We start from the raw sequence: 16,816 nt of genomic DNA on the forward strand, positions 1-16,816 counted from the left end.
TTTTTGGAAAAGGCAAAAGCTGCCTGCACCAGGACTCACCTCCATGGCCTTGTCACAAAAGGGCAAAACTCAGCAGGGTTTGAGCAGCCTGCCAACTTCCAGCCAGCCCCTCCTTGTCTCAGCCTAACAGGTTTCCTGCTCCCTGCTGCCAAATTCATTGCATTTGCACATGCAAACAGCAGCCAGCCCCTCCTGCCTGTGCTGTCACACATCCAGGGCATCACCTGGATGTCCACGGCAGGTTCAAAGCTTTTCCTCCTGGTGTGCTTTCCTATCAGGCACCTGACAGCACCCTCACCCTTTCCATAACCTCCTAAACCCACAATTTGCTAATAATTTGCAAAACCCCTCCAGACAGCCCAGCTCTTTCCATTCCAGTTGCAATGCTGATTTGTGCCATTAAAAAGTAATATTGGGCTGCTGATGGGCAGGCAGTATGCACTTGATGTGGGGAAAGATGGCAGCATTTTATTAATAATTCATTAATTTAATTAAGGGCCAGGTCAGCAGCTGGACTGCATGGTCAGAGCTGGTTTGGGAGTGCTGCCAGCTCACCCAGCTGAGGATCTGGCTGCCTTGATCCTCCCTCCACTATTTTTTTATTCATCTTCCAGCTGAAGCCCAACTTGAAGACATAAATAACAGCAAGCTGGCTGGGCAAGGGAGGGATTGCAGCATGTTTCCACCAGCAGGGCCACGAGGAGGAAAGGAGAGGATTAGTTTTGTGGCTCTGGGGGTTTACGGCATCGTTTTAGGAACAAACAAAACAGAATAATTGGAATGAATCCTCCTCAGCTCTGCTGGGGCAGGCAGCAGACCCCCAGGCAAGCTCCAGCAGAAAGGTTGGGGGGCACCACCCACCCAGAGGAAAATCACCCCACAGCTCATCCCCTCTGCCTGCTGCCCTGCCCGGATGAGCAGCCCCAGCTCCCAAGGAAGCCTCCCCACACAGGTGCCTGCAGCAGCACCCAGCACTGGCCCTCCACCCACACCCTGTCCAGGGATGTGTGTGGGAGAGCAGCTTCCAGAAACAGGGAATCTCAGTGGAAAATTAAAAGTTCTCCTTGTTCTTCCAGAAAAAGGGAAAACCCTCCCGAGACCCAAAACCTGCGTCAGAAACGGAGATTTTTTTTCTCCTCTCTGCTGTTCTCTACTGCCTGATGCTCAGGCGAAGCCCTGGTGGGCTGAAGAGCCTCAGCTCTGGGGATCCCCTGGCCAGCCCCACCCCGGGGTGGTGGCACCCTACCTGCCACCTCCACGATGTCCCCGGGGACGATGTCGCGGGCGCGGATGCGCTGCACGCCGCTGCGGTCGGCGCGGATCACCTTCCCCATCTCGGGCTCGTACTCCTTCAGGGCCTCGATGGCACTCTCAGCATTTCTCTCCTGCAAGCAGAGAGGAGCAGAGCTGCTGGAGCCAGCAGGCTCCTTCCCACCCACTGCAAAGAATGCAAAACCCAAAGCCCAGCTCTGGTTTTGGAATCCATTCCCACCACGGATGGGACGAGCACTGCGTCTCCTTCAGCCTCTGCAAAATGATTCCTGCTGGCTCGAACCACCCCAGGTCCTGGACATTGCCTGGACCTTTGGGGCTGATCAGCTCATTCTTGGTTTGAGATGCAGGGTGTCCCAACCAACTGCATTTCTCCCCATCCAGCAACCTCACCTCAGACCAAGCTGCAGATAAATAAATGGCTTTATAATGAATAGGTGGAAAGAGGAGCATCACTGGCTGAAACCATCACTGGCTCATTCCCCAGGAGGGACACAGTGAGGGGAAGGGCAGCAGCCACTGTGGCTTTCTGTGGACAGACAGAGCAAAGACCTTCCCTCGGAAAATGCATTTGGCCCTGGCCAGGAGACAAGCAGTTTTTGCCTGGATAAGTGCAAGATAAGCTCCAACCAAAAAAAGACTGAAAGAACGAGCCAAGAGGCAGCCATATGTGCAGGGGATGGGGAAGCAGGGCCAACATGAAAACTGAACCTTTGGAAAATTAATTTCCAAGGGCATGAAGCAACCAGACCTTCAGATGAAGGCTCTGAGCCTGGTGGAGCAGAGCCCCTGAGGGCAGCTGTGCCTTACCTGCCACACCCCCACCACAGCGTTGGCAATCAGGATCATGATAATGACAATGGGCTCCACAAACGCTGTCGTGGTCTCCTCCCCCTCCTCAAACCAGGCCAGGATCTGGTGGCAAGAGAAAAGAAGGAGCACAATGTGGTTCCAACCAGAGCAGCAGCATCTTAAGAAGGATGATGGAAACAAGAGGCAAACAAGGTGGTTATTTACTGGAGAGGAAACAACCTGGAGGTGGCCAGACCCACATGGCTCAGTCAAAAGTGGAATTGCCACATCCCACTGCTGGAGCTTCCACTGCTCTGCTGGGACAAGCTGAAGCACTGAGCAAGTGGGGCTGGAGCAAACAGCCCTGCAATGCCTGAATGAGTGTCTGCAGCAGGAAAGCCTCTCCCCTTGTGTTCAGTGCTCCTGTGGGGAGACCATGGCCATGAGCTGATGAATGGAGAGACCAGGCAGCACTGCAGCCCCTCCTGGGCAAAGGTCAGTGAAGCAACACAATAATCAGTGCAGTAAGAGCAGCCCTGCAGAGCAGGGACTGACCTTGTGGCTTCCACCACCCTGAGCCCCCCTCTCCATCCCAAAAGGATTCATACCACTGTACAAATGAAGCACACACACAAATGCTTCCACTCCATTTAACTGCTCATCCACCTGCACTGGGTCAACACAGCAGCACCTCCTGCCCTGTCACAGAGGCACTGGCACAAGGACCTGAGCTCAGGCACAGGGCTTCACACCTGCTTCACCTGCATTCACTTCACTGCATGCTGTTTTGGGAATGTATTCAACCCCACAAGGGACCAGCCTTCCCCCTTACCTACCCATGGGTCACATCTGAAAGGAAGGGACAGGAGTCTCAGCTTTGCCATCCTGCTGCCAAACACACTGACTTACACCCAAAACCACCCCAGCTGTTCTCCAGCACCTTGGTGGGAAACATCTCCTCACACAGAGATGCTCCCAAGGCAGACTGTGGGCAAAACTGCACTGACAGTTCAGTCCTGGGGCACAGCAAACCAAATCACCAGCCTGGAACAGCCCCCTGTCAACAGCAGGCAGCCCAGGGAGCTCTTTGAGATCACTCTTGGTGCTTTTTGATCAGCATTACTGAAAACTCCTCCAGTCCCATCTTGAAGCAGATGCAGTGATATTGCCACCATGCCCTAGAAACCACAGCTCTGCTGCTGCATCTCCTTCATCCCACAGGCACCTGCCCTCCTCTCCTCCTCAGATGTCACCTGAGGCTGTGTGTGCCCCAGAAGGTGCCACCCCAAGCTCTGGGTACTCACAAAGGACAGAAAAGCTGCCATCAAAAGGATGCGGACGAGGAGGTCTTCAAACTGCTCCAGTACCAACTCCCAGAGGGACTTTCCTGGTGGGAAAACATGAAGCCAAGCACAATCAGTGCTCACAAAAATCCCCAGAAGACAGGTGGACCACTGAGGCCCTAAGACCCACAGAAGCACACCCCTGCTTGCTTCAGGGCTGCTCCAGTGCCCCGTGGGCATTGGTGAGGACATGCAGCATTGCAGGGGGGGCTTCTCTCCAAAATGAAATGCTTCCATTTCTGGCACTGCCCTGCTTTTACTGGGTCTGGCTGTAACAATCCTCTCTGCTTCTATTCACAGAAGTAGCCTCACCAGCAGATGGAAGCTCTGCTGTCAGCCCAGCTTTCTCTGGGCTGAGATTAAAAGACCAAGATTAAAACCAAGATTAAAAGACCCCAAAGGTTCCCTCTTCCTTGTCCCCAGCACATTCCACCCAGACTCAAGGCAAGCACTGCCACCTCCAGCCCATGACTTACCTTCTTCTGCAGGGAGCTCTGTGGGTTCCCATCAACAGCCCAAGGAGCACAACAGAGCAACAAATGATAAAAATAAAAAGATCATTAGTGATTTGGACCCAGACTAGCAACCCCTTCCCTTATGCCTCACCCAGCATCCCAAAATGCAAATTTTTCTGCACAAATTCCCACATCAAGGCAGTTTGTCCTCAAACTTCTCAGTCCAACACCAAGTGAGCTGCCCTGGAAACTTCATTTCCCTGCTCAAGTGGCTCCAGCAGCATTTATTCCTACACTCAGCCTGCCTAAAAAAATATTCCTCAGGAGCTGCCCTCTGCAAATCCAAGACACAGAAGTCCAACCATCCCATAAAATGCCCTGCCAGAAACCCAATACAGCCCCACTGGGGACTGTAACTTTCAGACCATATTTCCTATTAATCTGTTGTACTTTACAGCCTGCAAAGCTCTAGGAAACAAATCCAGGGACGATGCTCAGCTGCTCCAAGCTGTCCTCCTGAAGCCACCCCGGGGGGTGCAGAGCCTCCAGCCACACTGCTCCCAGCCAAACCCAAGCCCAGGCACCTGCAGAACCTGAGAGAAACCCCGGGGCTCCCCAGCACCCACCACAGTTTGCCCAGAATTCCCACATCCCAGGAGGTGACCGTGACCTTTGTGGGCAGCCATGGGTCCCAGGACCACTGGGCAGGGTGATCCCTAAGAGCTGAGCTTTTCCATGTTCCATATGTTTGGAATCCTGCAATTCTTTAGTGTTTAACTCCAAACTCCATGTAGAGTGTGAGCTGCAGCTTTCCCATTTTGGTCAGACAAAGCAATTCCTCTCCAGACCTGGGAATCAAGGACACCTCACTGCCTCAGTGCCCAAGAGATGTGAACAAAAGTGGGTTGGGGGAGCAAACTTGGGGTAAATGACTTCATTACCTGAAGCTGTAATTGGAAGATTAATCCCCAATATGCAAATGAACCAAATTTATAAAAGTGTGAAAACCCCTGACCTGCTGTCCATTTTGGGTGCAGCCCCTGGGGGGCTTCATCTGCCCAAATGTACCTGAAGACCCTTCAATAAATATAAATAAACTGATTTTTATTGTCTAAATTATGCCTGGCCTCTGTTTTTAGGTAGTCCCAAAAAGGCATCAGGGCTCCAACCCTGGTGCCCTCCAAGGGAATCCTGGTCCTGGGCAGCAAGGGGTGAGCTGGCCCTGCTGTGGGCAAGGCTGGCACCAGGACCAGCCCTGACCCAGGGAGGGCTCAGGAGTGACCCCCCTGATTTTGGGGGCTCATGGGGGTCTGTCTCCACTCACCCCCATCAGAATCCCAGAGTGGGATGGGTTGAAAGGGACCTTAAAGTTCCTCTTGTCCCACCCCTGCCATGGGCAGGAACACCTTCCACTGTCCCAGGCTGCTCCAAGCTCCATCCAGCCTGGGCTTGGGCACTGCCAGGGATGGGGCAGCCACAGCTGCTCTGGGCACCTGTGCCAGGGCCTGCCCACCCTCACAGGGGAAGAATTCCCTCCCAGTGTCCCATCTAACCATACTCTCTGCAGTGGGAAGTCATTCCCCTTGTCCTGTCACCTTTTCCAAAGCCCCTCTCCAGCTCTCTTGGAGCCCTTCTAGGCACTGGAAGGGCTCTGAGGTCTCCCCAGAGCCTTCTCCTCTCCCCAGATCTCTCAGGGTGCTTCTGCACCCATGGGGGTGATGACAAACAGGTGGGTTAATTCTCAGACTCAATGAACCCAGAGGTGTTTTCCAAACAAGATGTTTCTCCAGCTCCTTGTGTTTCTGGGAGGGAATAAGGGACCAGATGAGTCCAAGAGGAACCAGCCCAAGGCAGGCACTGCTGCCCCACCACCGTGGCTGTCTCCCAACACCCCCTGAGTGAAAGCAGGAAGTGAAACCTGCTCATCTGTTTTCCATCACCTATTTTCATTCAGAGGAATGAAAAAAAAAAAAAAAACAACCAAAAACCCAACCCAAACCTACCTTCGCTAAACCAACCAGTGAAAACAAGAAGCCTGAACGTGCTCATGCTTCAAACCCTACCAGGTCCTCAGTCCTCACAGACACAGCCACTGTGAGCTGCATTAAACCCACATCCCCTGGGTCAGGCTGCTCTGATCCCCTCTGAGACACAGACCAGTACACAATGCCTATCATTATTTATATATATATATATATAAAAATAATCTTGGAGCACCTTTAGTGTTTCAACTCACTCTGCAGAGCGTGTCAGAGCAAAGTGGCTCCTGTCCTCTCACAGCCAGCTCCTCTCCACCCCCAGCTTCCTCTCCCCAGCCCAGAGAGCCTCCAAAATTAAAAGTAGAGGAGATCTGCTGCTGCTATTTCCATCCAGACTCCACTTTAAAGGGTGCAAGAGGGCTGAGGGCAGGCAGGTGCCCTGGGGGAGGCAGCTGGGGGTGCCACAGTTCCTGGCTCAGCCAGGGTGACTCTCCAGGCTGAGCAGCCACCTGGAACAGCCCAGGGCTCTCAGGGCTGTCCCACGCTGTGTTTGCATCAAGAGTGGCAGCAGACCCTTCACAGGGCTGGGGCTTTGCATGAGATCCTGATGAAAGTTCACAGAAATGGGTTTCTGTGAACCCAGGAAACACGTGCACAGGGCAGGCAGCTGAAACCCTGCGGTGGCACGGGGACACTGCCGTGCTGCCACCAAACCTCAAAGGCAGCAATGCTGCTGCAGGCACCTCCCAAAGCCCCCAGTTTGAGCACAGTGACAACCAGGCACCTCCTGCTGCCAGGGTCTCCTGGCACCACTCTTCAAGTGGCAGCTCAGCACCAAAGACCCAGAGAAAAGGGGCAGAAAGTCACAGTAAGCCCACGGTTTGGGGTGTGAACTGATAAAAACACACTGGAAAACAGGAAGGTTTGGGCTGGAGCTTCTTCCTGACATATCCAAAGTCTCCCTAGAAATAAGAGGGTTTGCTACCCCCCAAGCCCCAAGTTCTGTGTCAGTCAGCCCCATGGCACCAGCAGTGCTGCCATGTCCCATCCTGCAGGGAAACCCACCACAGGCAGGGAGCCTGGAAAATCCCAAACCTGTCATTCCCTTGGGACAACATGGTGAGTGCAAACAGGCTGGGATGGAAACTCCTGGCTGGCACCTGAATATCCCCTTTCTCTGAAGGGTGGCTGAGCACAGAAACCCAACCCTGGGCACAAGCCAGAGCACAAATGCAGTGTCACCACCAAGGGTGGAAAGTGGCAAAGGTGGCTCAGAGAATCCCAAAATGGGTCACCCACATGCACCATAAATACCCAGCTTCACCAGCTGAGCAGCCCCATCACCTGCAGCTTGTGGACACATCTGTGGCTCCTCTGGCAGGCAGGGGCTGAAAAGGGAAATAAACAGTGGTGGCACCCAGGAGCACAGCACAGCACTGCCCCAGGGCTCTGGGACAGCCCCAGCAAACACACACCGGGACAGGCTGGCACTGGGGGCTCTGCAGGGAAATGTTTGAGCTTTTCCTGCTGTAACAGGAGCAAAAAATCCCTGGAGCACATCCCTGCAGCAGCTGGTGTTTCTCCATCCTGCACTGATCCCACTCTGCTTTGGGGAAAGCGAGGAACAAGGTGACAGAACAAGGTGACACTCTCAGAGGCCAGCACGTGGCAAAGCAACCCCTGGTGCACATTCCAGTCAAGGGTGCAATCCACAACAGCAAACATCCTGAAATTCCATTTTCCCTCACCATTTCAGGAGCTTCCCTTGGATAAAATCAGATTTCCCTCATGGGAAACCCTTCTGCCCCCAGATGATGTGGGAAGAGCACGATGCCCTCTGGGAGAATATTGATGAGCACCATGTCCAGCTTTCTGCTCTAAATAACTTCATTCAAGCTGTATTTCTATGTTGTAATCACTCTTTTCCCCCCCTGCCTCTAATACCTTTTCCCTTATGCAGGGAAGGGGAAATGGATGTGCAAAATAATGAATCCAATTCCTTTGGACTTTGCTGACAGGCAGTAAAATAGTAGTGAAAAGGACAAGAAAACCCTGAAACAAGCCCAGCTGGGAGAGCAGCTCCTGTCCTGTGACACAAAGCAGGAGCCCAGGCAGGGCTGCTCTGGGATCCTTCCACCATCCCACAGGACAGCAGGCAGGATGAACTGTTATTTGAGCTGGCTGCCTTTCCCAGGCTGGCTGCATGGGAAGGATCCCATCCTGCAGGGATGTCTGCTCTGCCTCAGCCCTGCTGACAGCCAGCACTGCACACCTCAGCCCAGAACTGCTGGGCTGCACGGGCAGGACAGGCTGTGCTGGGGTGTTTCCACTCACACTCAGCCCATGAATCCCAGCCGAGGATGGAGAGGGGCTGCTCCTCACCCTGGAGGTGAGAAGTGTGAGAAGCAGCGTTGGGAGCCGTGTGCTGGGTGTTTCAGCCTTATCTGCATGCAAACACTCAAAGCCTGATGGTGCTAATGCTCCCAGAGGATAAAACTCAGCGATCCAAGTGCCTGGCTGGGCATGACTTAACTCACCCACACCACTTCCCTTCCTGCACAGCTCCTGAGCACCACAGCATCCCTGGAGCTGGCCCTGCCCCGTGTGCCAGGGCAGGAGGTGGCTCTGCTCGGGCACAGTGGCACCCCAGGGTGCAGCTAAAGGGACCTGCCTGCTTCAGCCTCTGCCCCCACACCCCACGTCTGAAGGAGCTGGGGCTGTTTGGCCTGGAGAAGAGGAGGCTCAGAGGTGCCCTAATTGCTCTCCACACCTTCCTGAAGGGAGGCTGGAGACAGGTGGGGTGGGTCTCTGACAGAACCAGAGGACACAGCCTCAGGCTACACCAGGGAAGGTAGAAGTTGGATATTAGGAAAAGGGATAGGCTGGGTATTAGGAAGAAATTTTTCACCAAAAGAATAATGAAGTACTGGAATGCTCTTCCCAGGGAGGTGGCGGAATCACCATCTCTGATGTGTTTCAAAAAAGCCTGGACATGGCCCTTGGTGCTATGGTCTGGCTGAGGTGTTGGGGCACAGGTTGGACTGGATGATCTTGGAGGTCTCTTCCAGCCTCATCATTCTGGGATTCTGAGATCCCCACATGCTACTGCACCAATGTGGGGGCACACACCCCCCAAAGCTCACTTAGCCTTCCCCCAGAAGAGCCCCAAAGGTCAAACCCCACCAGGCAGGCAGCCCCCCGAGACCCAGGCAGTGCTGGGGCACCCCCTGAGCCTGAGCACCCACAAGGGAAACCCCAGCCCTGGGGGGGCACAGCTGCAGGGAGAGTGTGTGAGCCCCCAGGCCTGCAGCCAGCAGCCTTTCCAGCTGTGCTGAGCCTCTGGAAATGAAAAACCCTGCATGAAAAACCCTGCATGAAAAACCCTGCATGAAAAACCACCTCAGGGGTGCAGCACTGGGGGCACAGAACCACAGACTGGTTTGGGTTGGAAGGGAACTTAAAGATCATCCTGTTCCAACCCCCTGCTTTGGGCAGGGACACCTTCCACCATCCCAGGCTGCTCCAAGCTGGCTTGAACACTTCCAGGGATGGGGCATCCATCCCCATCCTTGGGGGATGCCACAGCCAAGCCAAGCTCTGCTTTGTACCACAACTGGCTGCAATCCCAGAGGGTTCAGCCCTTCCCCTGTCCCCCAGCACCCCCAGGGAGCTGGTCCCAAAGCCAGGGGGGGTTTCCTGCAGTGCTTTCCCCTGCAGGGCACAGGCAGTGGTGGCTCTGGGTGTGCCCTGGGTGGGGAGGGCACCTCCAGCCCCAGCCCTTATTTGCCTATCTCCTCACAGCTGCTTCTTCCTGTGTGCCAGGTGAGGTTTGCTCACACCAGCGACAGCCACTCAGTCAGGGCTGCTTCAGAAGGCATCAGAAAGATCAAATAAACAAGAGACAATTCCTCCTCCCATGGCAAACACCACTGGCTTGCTGCTCCTGGCATTCCCCAGCACTCACTCCTGCTCCAGCCCTGCCCTGCACTTTGCAGAAGCCCAGAACCCTCCTGGCTGGGGGATCCACTGCCCCAAAAATAAGCAAATTCAGGCCAGCTGGGGAAGGCAGCAGCCCAGGGTGGGTGAGTAGCACATGAGGAGGGATAGCAGAGGTTTAAGGGCCAGAAACATCCTTGCTGTTTTCCAGGCAATGCTTTAGGGTAAAATGATCCAACTGCTTTCCTCACTGGCACCTGGGCTCTGTCAGTGGCTGGCAAAAAATTGAGCCCCAAAAATTTCTGCTTTGGGTCACAAGGCTTCCTGGGGCTGACAGAGCTCCAGACCAGCTGCTCATCCCACCCTCAAACTCCCAGGTTCTGAACCCAGCCCAGCACCATCGATGCCCCCAGGACAGTGAAGGGGTCCAGTGGAGAAGTGGGGGCACTGCTCAGTCAGAGGGGAAAGCTGAAAGCTCATTTGCTCCTTTTTTGGCCAGCTGAGCTGCTCTCAGCAGGTCAGGGACCAGGAAATGCAGTGATCCTGGACATGCCCCCCAAGAGCAGCAGCAAACCCAGCCCAATGCCATCTCCTTCTCCCCAGAACATCAGAAGTGACATCCCTGTGCTGAAGGAGAAGCCACCACCCCCATGCCCCACTGTCCAGGGACAGGAAAACAGCAGTGGAGGAGGGACTGTGGCATCAGACCAATGGTCCAAGAAGCAGTGTGAAATAAATAAGGAAAGCCTCACCCACCCCACTTTAAACTTCCCTTCCTTTATCCTTGGAAATGGCTCATCCCCAAAACGCTGGGCAGCACAAGATTCCCCTCACTGCAGTTCAGGGGGTCCTGGCACAGGGCCACAAACCCTGCCCAGCCCTGAGCATCCTCCTCCCATGCCACAGAAAAACAAATTGGTTCCTTGTCAGTATCCCACCTCCTTTCCCTACTGCCAGGAAAACAAGGACAGAAGATTTTGCCCATTTTGCTCTGAAAAACGAAGCTGTCACTCAGTCCTGCCCCTCCAGGGGTGTTTGCAAGAATCAAGTCTTGGAGACATTGAAAGGAAAACCCTCAGGGAAATGGGGCTTGAAGCCCTCACCCCTGTCCCCACCAGCACCCCCAGCAGATCCTGGGATTGCTCTGGGAGTGGGAGGGAGTGGGAAGGAGGAAACCCATGGCTCCAGCCAGGGATGGATTATTTGAGCAAACTAAAAGCAGCAGTTTGTTCCCTCCTGCACCAACGCAGTGGAAAGAATTTCCAGCTCCGGCTCCCGGGTGGAAAAGCTAAAAATCTGCATTGAAATAGTAACAGTTGTGGAAAAAGGAGAAAACAAACCAAAAACCCCACAGCCACTACAGGAGCTTGAAGAAAATAAAGCTAAAGGTTCCATGATTTTATTTTTAGTTTTGGGGTCGTGTTGGGTATTTTTCTGCTTCCTCCTCCCTCTGCCTCAGGCAGGGCCTTTCCCTAAGTGCAGGGAAAGGCAAGGGAGTGACTCTGCCTCATCTGGGAACCTTCTGCCAAAATTACCACAACCCCAACCAAGGCACATGCTGCAACCTCAATACACTCCCTTCTTCCACCCTAGAAATACCATTTTATTTCCTCCTTTATCACCCTGAACCCAATTCTTTGGCTAAGTGTTAAGTAAATAGGGAATCTCTGTCTCAATGTTTTGGGCTCTGCTGCAGCCCTTGGCTGCTCCCCACATCCCTGAGATGCTCAGCTGCCCCCCAGAGCCACCCCCAGACCCAGCAGAGTGGCCAGAAAGCCCCAGCCAGGCCAGGGGCAGTGCAGGGGGGGTCTGTGCCCCCTCCAGGCACACTGGGCAAACTTTGGCCACTTGCAGTGCCTCCAAAACCCAGTGAGAAAACTCAATAATGTTTTCCTGGCAGGGCTGGCAGCAGTTCAGGAAACCAAGCACAGGGAGCTGCAGAGGTGGCACTGCCAGGAGCCCCAGGGATGCCCTCACTGCCAGGTCAGCTCAGCACCAAGAAGATTCAAACACTTCAGGGGAAGAACCAGAACTGGGTTGAGCCTTTCAGCTGAATTCTGCAAGAACTGGGAAAGAACGAGGTAGGACTGTGTTAGGGATTTTTTTTTTTTCTAAAAATCCCAAAGGATTTAAGAAAAAATCCAATTTTTCCAAAAATATTTGAACTGAGAAGACTCCAGGTAAGAAAATGAGACTAGGGTGCATTTTGCCAAAGGGATGTGTTTGATTCTGGAGGAGAGATGCTGCTCAGAACTCAGCAAATGCTGCTGGGCTCAGTGGGGGAACAGCAAAACTGCCTCCCCCAGGACCAGCTCCAACATCCCTTTACACTGAGACAAGCAACTTCTGGGAGCTGTAAGCAACCATTAAGGATACCACATTTGCATGTCTTGGAAAAGAAACCAATAAATAATAAAAGTAAGTAAGGAACAGAAATAATAAATTACATTACAAATGTAACTAAAGTTACTGAAACAGAGCTCCAAACCTGCAGCATCCATTTAAAAAATAAAAAAAAAAAAAAACCAAACCAAATAAACAGACAAAAAACCCCAAAAACCAAGAAGAACAACAGCATACTGCTTTTAAATCCAAACTGCATCTTTTCCCCTTCCCTGCTCACCCTGACCCCTCCAAAAGCTGATGTTTGTTTTAATTGCTATCTTTTAATCCACATGTTTTAATCAATCCTGCTGCTGCCTGCAGCCAAGCCCCAGGGCCCAAACTGTGCTTTTATGGATCATCAGCACCCAGACTGCGAACACTGGGGTGGAAAAATTCCCTGCCCCAAACTCGGGGCTGAATGGATCCAACTCCATCCTCAGTCTGCTGTGGCCTGAGAGAGTTGGGTTGGAATCTTTTCTCCATTTGTTTTCTGGAGGAAATGTTTCTGCCATGGCAAACCTGTGGGGAATACCAAAGTTTGAACATGGCATCCCATCCCAGCCCATCTCCCATGATCAATAAAATCAGGATGCTAAAACACATCCAGTGTGTCTGCAGGGGCATGTATCCCTTAACCCACATGGGTTGCTTTTAACTCAAACTGAGATTATCAATCATTAATTTATTTTGCAGAACTCCTTGCCCCAGATGACCTGCCTCCACCCCTCCCTTTGCTTTTTCTGGTATCTGTTCTCAGAGAACAGTCTATTTTCAGCAATCCCTTGGATGGGTTTTCATGGAAAATGAAGTCTACCCAGCCCTTAGTTTGGATTATATCACAAGAAAAAAATTTCTGTAGGATAGAAAGGATCTGTTTTTCTGGATGGGAAAAAGGGGCGAGTTGGACAATTAATGCTTTTCATGGATGAACTCTCTGAGGATCACACATTTCTGTGTAGTGGAAGGAGTTCCTTTCCTGGAATGAGATACTTGGAGATCCCTGGAAATATGAGTCCCTTCTAGGGGTTCTTTTTCATAATCTCCTTCCAAATATAGCTAATATCTATGTGTGTGACTATGAAGAAGAAATGTTATATATATGTGTACAAACATGATACACAACATATATTTGTGCATAAGGATAAGATCTTTTATATATATATATATATATAAATACAGGGAAATCGAAATATATTTGTGTGGAAAAGGGAGGAACAATCTGAATTAGGCTTTATAAACAGAAGAGGAACCCCAGAGTGGCTCTGAACCAGCACTGCAGAACAGCCCCTTCTCCTGGGTCACTGCAGGAATCCCCTCGGGAGGGAAGCAGGGAAGAACCCTGGCTCTCAAAGCGGGGAAAAGCCCAGAAAAACTGCAAAACCTCCAAGAACAGCCCAAGGATGACCCGAGGGGAACCCTCTGTGACGGACCAGGAACGGAGCTCCATCACTTCCCCTCTCCCGCCCGCCCTGCTGAGCCAGCCTTTTCCATTTTTACTTTTCCACTCGCTCCCCACAGATTCCTTAATTTAGCCCTTCTGGTGACTCGGGAGGTTCAGAATGGAAAAAGGAAAGTGCAGACAGGCAGGTGAGGGGAGGGTTATCCCGACCTCGGCTGCCCGGCGGCTCCTGCTGGGCAAGCTCCAGCTCAGCCGGGTCCCGGGGGATTCGGGCACTGCCGGAGCCCGGGACTCCGCTCAGCTGAGCTCAACCCAGCCAAGCTCAACCCAGCCAAGCTCAGCTCAGCCCAGCCAAGCTCAACTCAGACAAGCTCAGCTCAACCCAGCCAAGTTCAGCTCAGCCCAGCCCAGCCCAGCTCAGCTCAGCTACTCCTCGAGCATCTCTGAACTTTCACTCGCCGTGGCGAAGGAAGCAGAAGAGGAGAGAATCTCCCCCAGCCACACAGCCTTCCCAAAAAACAACTGCTTTCTATCACCAACCCATGCAAGGAAAACTGTTTCCAAACCAGAAAAAGAAATGTAAAAACCAAAACAACAACAACAACAATAGTAATAATAATTATTATTAAACCCAGCCTGTATAATAAAGCACACACCTAAGACAAAAAAACCGGATTTGCTCTGAGGACAGCTCTGCCAGCGCTCCAGGGGGTTTCTCCAGAAACACAAGGAAAACAAAACAAAACAAAACAAAACAAAACAAAACAAAACAAAACAAAACAAAAAACAAAACAAAGGAAAAAGGCGTTTTGGCCATGGATGACCCCAGGAGGACACGGAGCAGCTGCGGGGACTGGAGCAGCTTTCGCAGGCAGCCCGGGCACAGCTGGTGGCGTTGGGGACCCCCGGGTGCCCGGAGCGCATTCAGGGACAGAGCGGCCGGCCCAGCCCAGCCCAGCCCAGCCCGGCCCGGCTCGGATTCTCCGCCATCCCCTGCCGCCTCCCCCGCCGCTCTCACACACACGGAGCGCTCCAACAGCAGGAAACACCCGCAGCAAAAATACCGCGGGCAGGAACCCAGGGGCACAGGGGACACGCCGAGCGAGGAGCGGATTTCCTCCCCAAACATCGCACCTCCGACGGCACCGGCCCCGAGTGCCGCCCCCTCCTGCAGGGACCTGCCGGCTCCCACAGCGACAAACAGCTTCTTACTGCCTCGGCTGTGTTCTCCCTCCAGAAAGGGCTCTTTAGTTCGAAGGTGTCCCAAACTTACTTGCAAATTTTAGGGCGGGGTATTTTTTACATAAAAGATATATAAATATAAATATAAATATAAATAAATATAAATATACAATATAACTATAAATATAACTATACATTAAATATATGGTATGTGTATGTATATAAATTAAATTAAAATCCTGTAGCTCTGCCTCTTCTCCTTAAAATCCATACCTCACCTGTGTGATATAGTCTCTCCCTAATCTACTGTGTGTGCCCAGCGTACTCTATACTAGTACTCTCTATGTTATATTCTCGAAGCTAATAGTACCTACTTCTAACTGTGATATACCACTCATATATACTATATTCCTTATGTGTCACGCACTTACACAGACTGAGTATAATATCTATTCTCTCTCCAAGTTCTCTCCTGGTTCTCCAGTCAGCACCCCTCCACCCTAAATCTTCACAGGGCCAACATCTCTCGAATACATATAGGAAACCTGCACATGGCATCTATAATATGTCTTCGCGCGCTCTGCCCACAAATCTCACGCCTGGGAATTTCCCCCCTTGCTCTCGCACTGGACACGTGTTGAGGTAGTCGCGTTCCACCATGGGACCACCGCCCACCAGACAATTCTCAACCGAAGCAACACGAGCTGGACTGTCACCACTGGGATTATGGTGTCAATGTATCATCTCAGTGGCTCAGGTAGCCGCGACTCCAAAGCCGCGCCCCGCATCAGCACATGCAGCTATATTTACTCATGTGAGATATATACGCATATATTAGTTAACATCTTGAGGATTTGATGATCAGACTTTTGTGCCACAGGCTTCTATGACACCACATTAGAATCTCGCGACCTCATTCAACAGACAGGCCAACTTTCGCTTTCATCAGCCATCCAGTCACCAACAATCTGACGTGCCACCACCCCATTGTTGCACCTGAAATGTCTTACAGGGCTGTGGCTGGGAAAGGGCTAAGATGGATCACCACACCAAACCCATTCCAGCCTGACCCTTGCAGGCCACTCGCCACCCTCTGGGGTGTGCCCAGAAAGAGAAACGGTTTGTATAGAGTGAACGCGGCAGGCACAACCTCAGAAACCGGGAGGGTCCCACGCGCAACACCCAGCCCTAAATGCTCGTCAAGACCTCTGCTGAGCATACTAAATTCTGCATCTCGATGGCGCAGATGTGAGTCCTCCCCTTTCTTCAGGAGGTCGGTGGCCTTGCAAATGGACGAGAACCCATCCTCATGTAAACGCCATGAATCCTGACGGGGATGGGATGATTGGGTCGCAGGGGCAGCGCTGGAGGCGGGGAGATGCCGGCAAGCCCCGCAGCCACGGCACGCCAACGGTTACCCGCCCCGGAGGCAGGCCCCTCCGGGTGCCGCTCACAGTCGTGGAAAATCCTGGCAGTAACCACAAATTTTCTCTGCTGCTGTTGGCGCTCCGGGTTCTTCACACAATTTCTACACTTGCAGGCCAGACTCTGCTACCTGTTTGTCACGAGGAGAGCTATTTAAGCAGCTCCACTGAGCATTGAGGGTAGTTTTTTTAAAATATAGGTTATTGATACTTTACTACTTCAGTGATGCCACACTGAAATTACAAAAAAAGTCCAGACCAGATTCTGCTACATGTTCTTTCCAGCAAGGTCGAACGGTACTACAACAGCTCCACGGAGTTCTGAGGATTTATTTTAAATATAGGTTAGTGATTATACTTTCTACTTCCAGTGCTATCCACACGGAAATACAGAAAAAAAATTTTATTTTTAACAATATCACCAATCACCCAAAAAGAATTATCACCTACCACAATAACTAAAACAGGCCGGGGTTGTGCTTTGAGGGTTCGTCCTGTGTGTTAAACATTATGCACTGGGTGATTGGCACTGACCCCTGGACAGCTCTGTCCCGGCTGCACCCCAGGAGTGGCCACAGGCCCTTCTCCCCCACCCATCCCAGTGCCCTACAGCATCAGCTGCTTCTCCGGCCCAAGGTGCTCCAGCTGA

General features: G+C 52.2%; 1 protein-coding gene across 2 annotated transcripts in view; it reads right to left on the bottom strand.

The window, feature by feature from the left end:
* Positions 1–16,816, bottom strand: part of ATP2A3 (ATPase sarcoplasmic/endoplasmic reticulum Ca2+ transporting 3) — a 59,006-nt gene that overhangs the window by 33,267 nt on the left and 8,923 nt on the right. For both annotated transcript variants that reach the window (XM_030231172.2, XM_030231171.2), the window contains exons 2-5: positions 3,884–3,901; positions 3,369–3,451; positions 2,083–2,187; positions 1,247–1,385 (exon numbers count right to left, since the gene is read on the bottom strand). In XM_030231172.2, coding sequence (XP_030087032.1) covers positions 1,247–1,385; positions 2,083–2,187; positions 3,369–3,451; positions 3,884–3,901 — 345 coding nt within the window. The remainder of the gene's footprint in view (positions 1–1,246; positions 1,386–2,082; positions 2,188–3,368; positions 3,452–3,883; positions 3,902–16,816) is intronic.

This window comes from Serinus canaria, chromosome 19 (assembly GCF_022539315.1).
Source record: "Serinus canaria isolate serCan28SL12 chromosome 19, serCan2020, whole genome shotgun sequence".
NCBI classification, from domain to species: Eukaryota; Metazoa; Chordata; class Aves; order Passeriformes; family Fringillidae; genus Serinus; species Serinus canaria.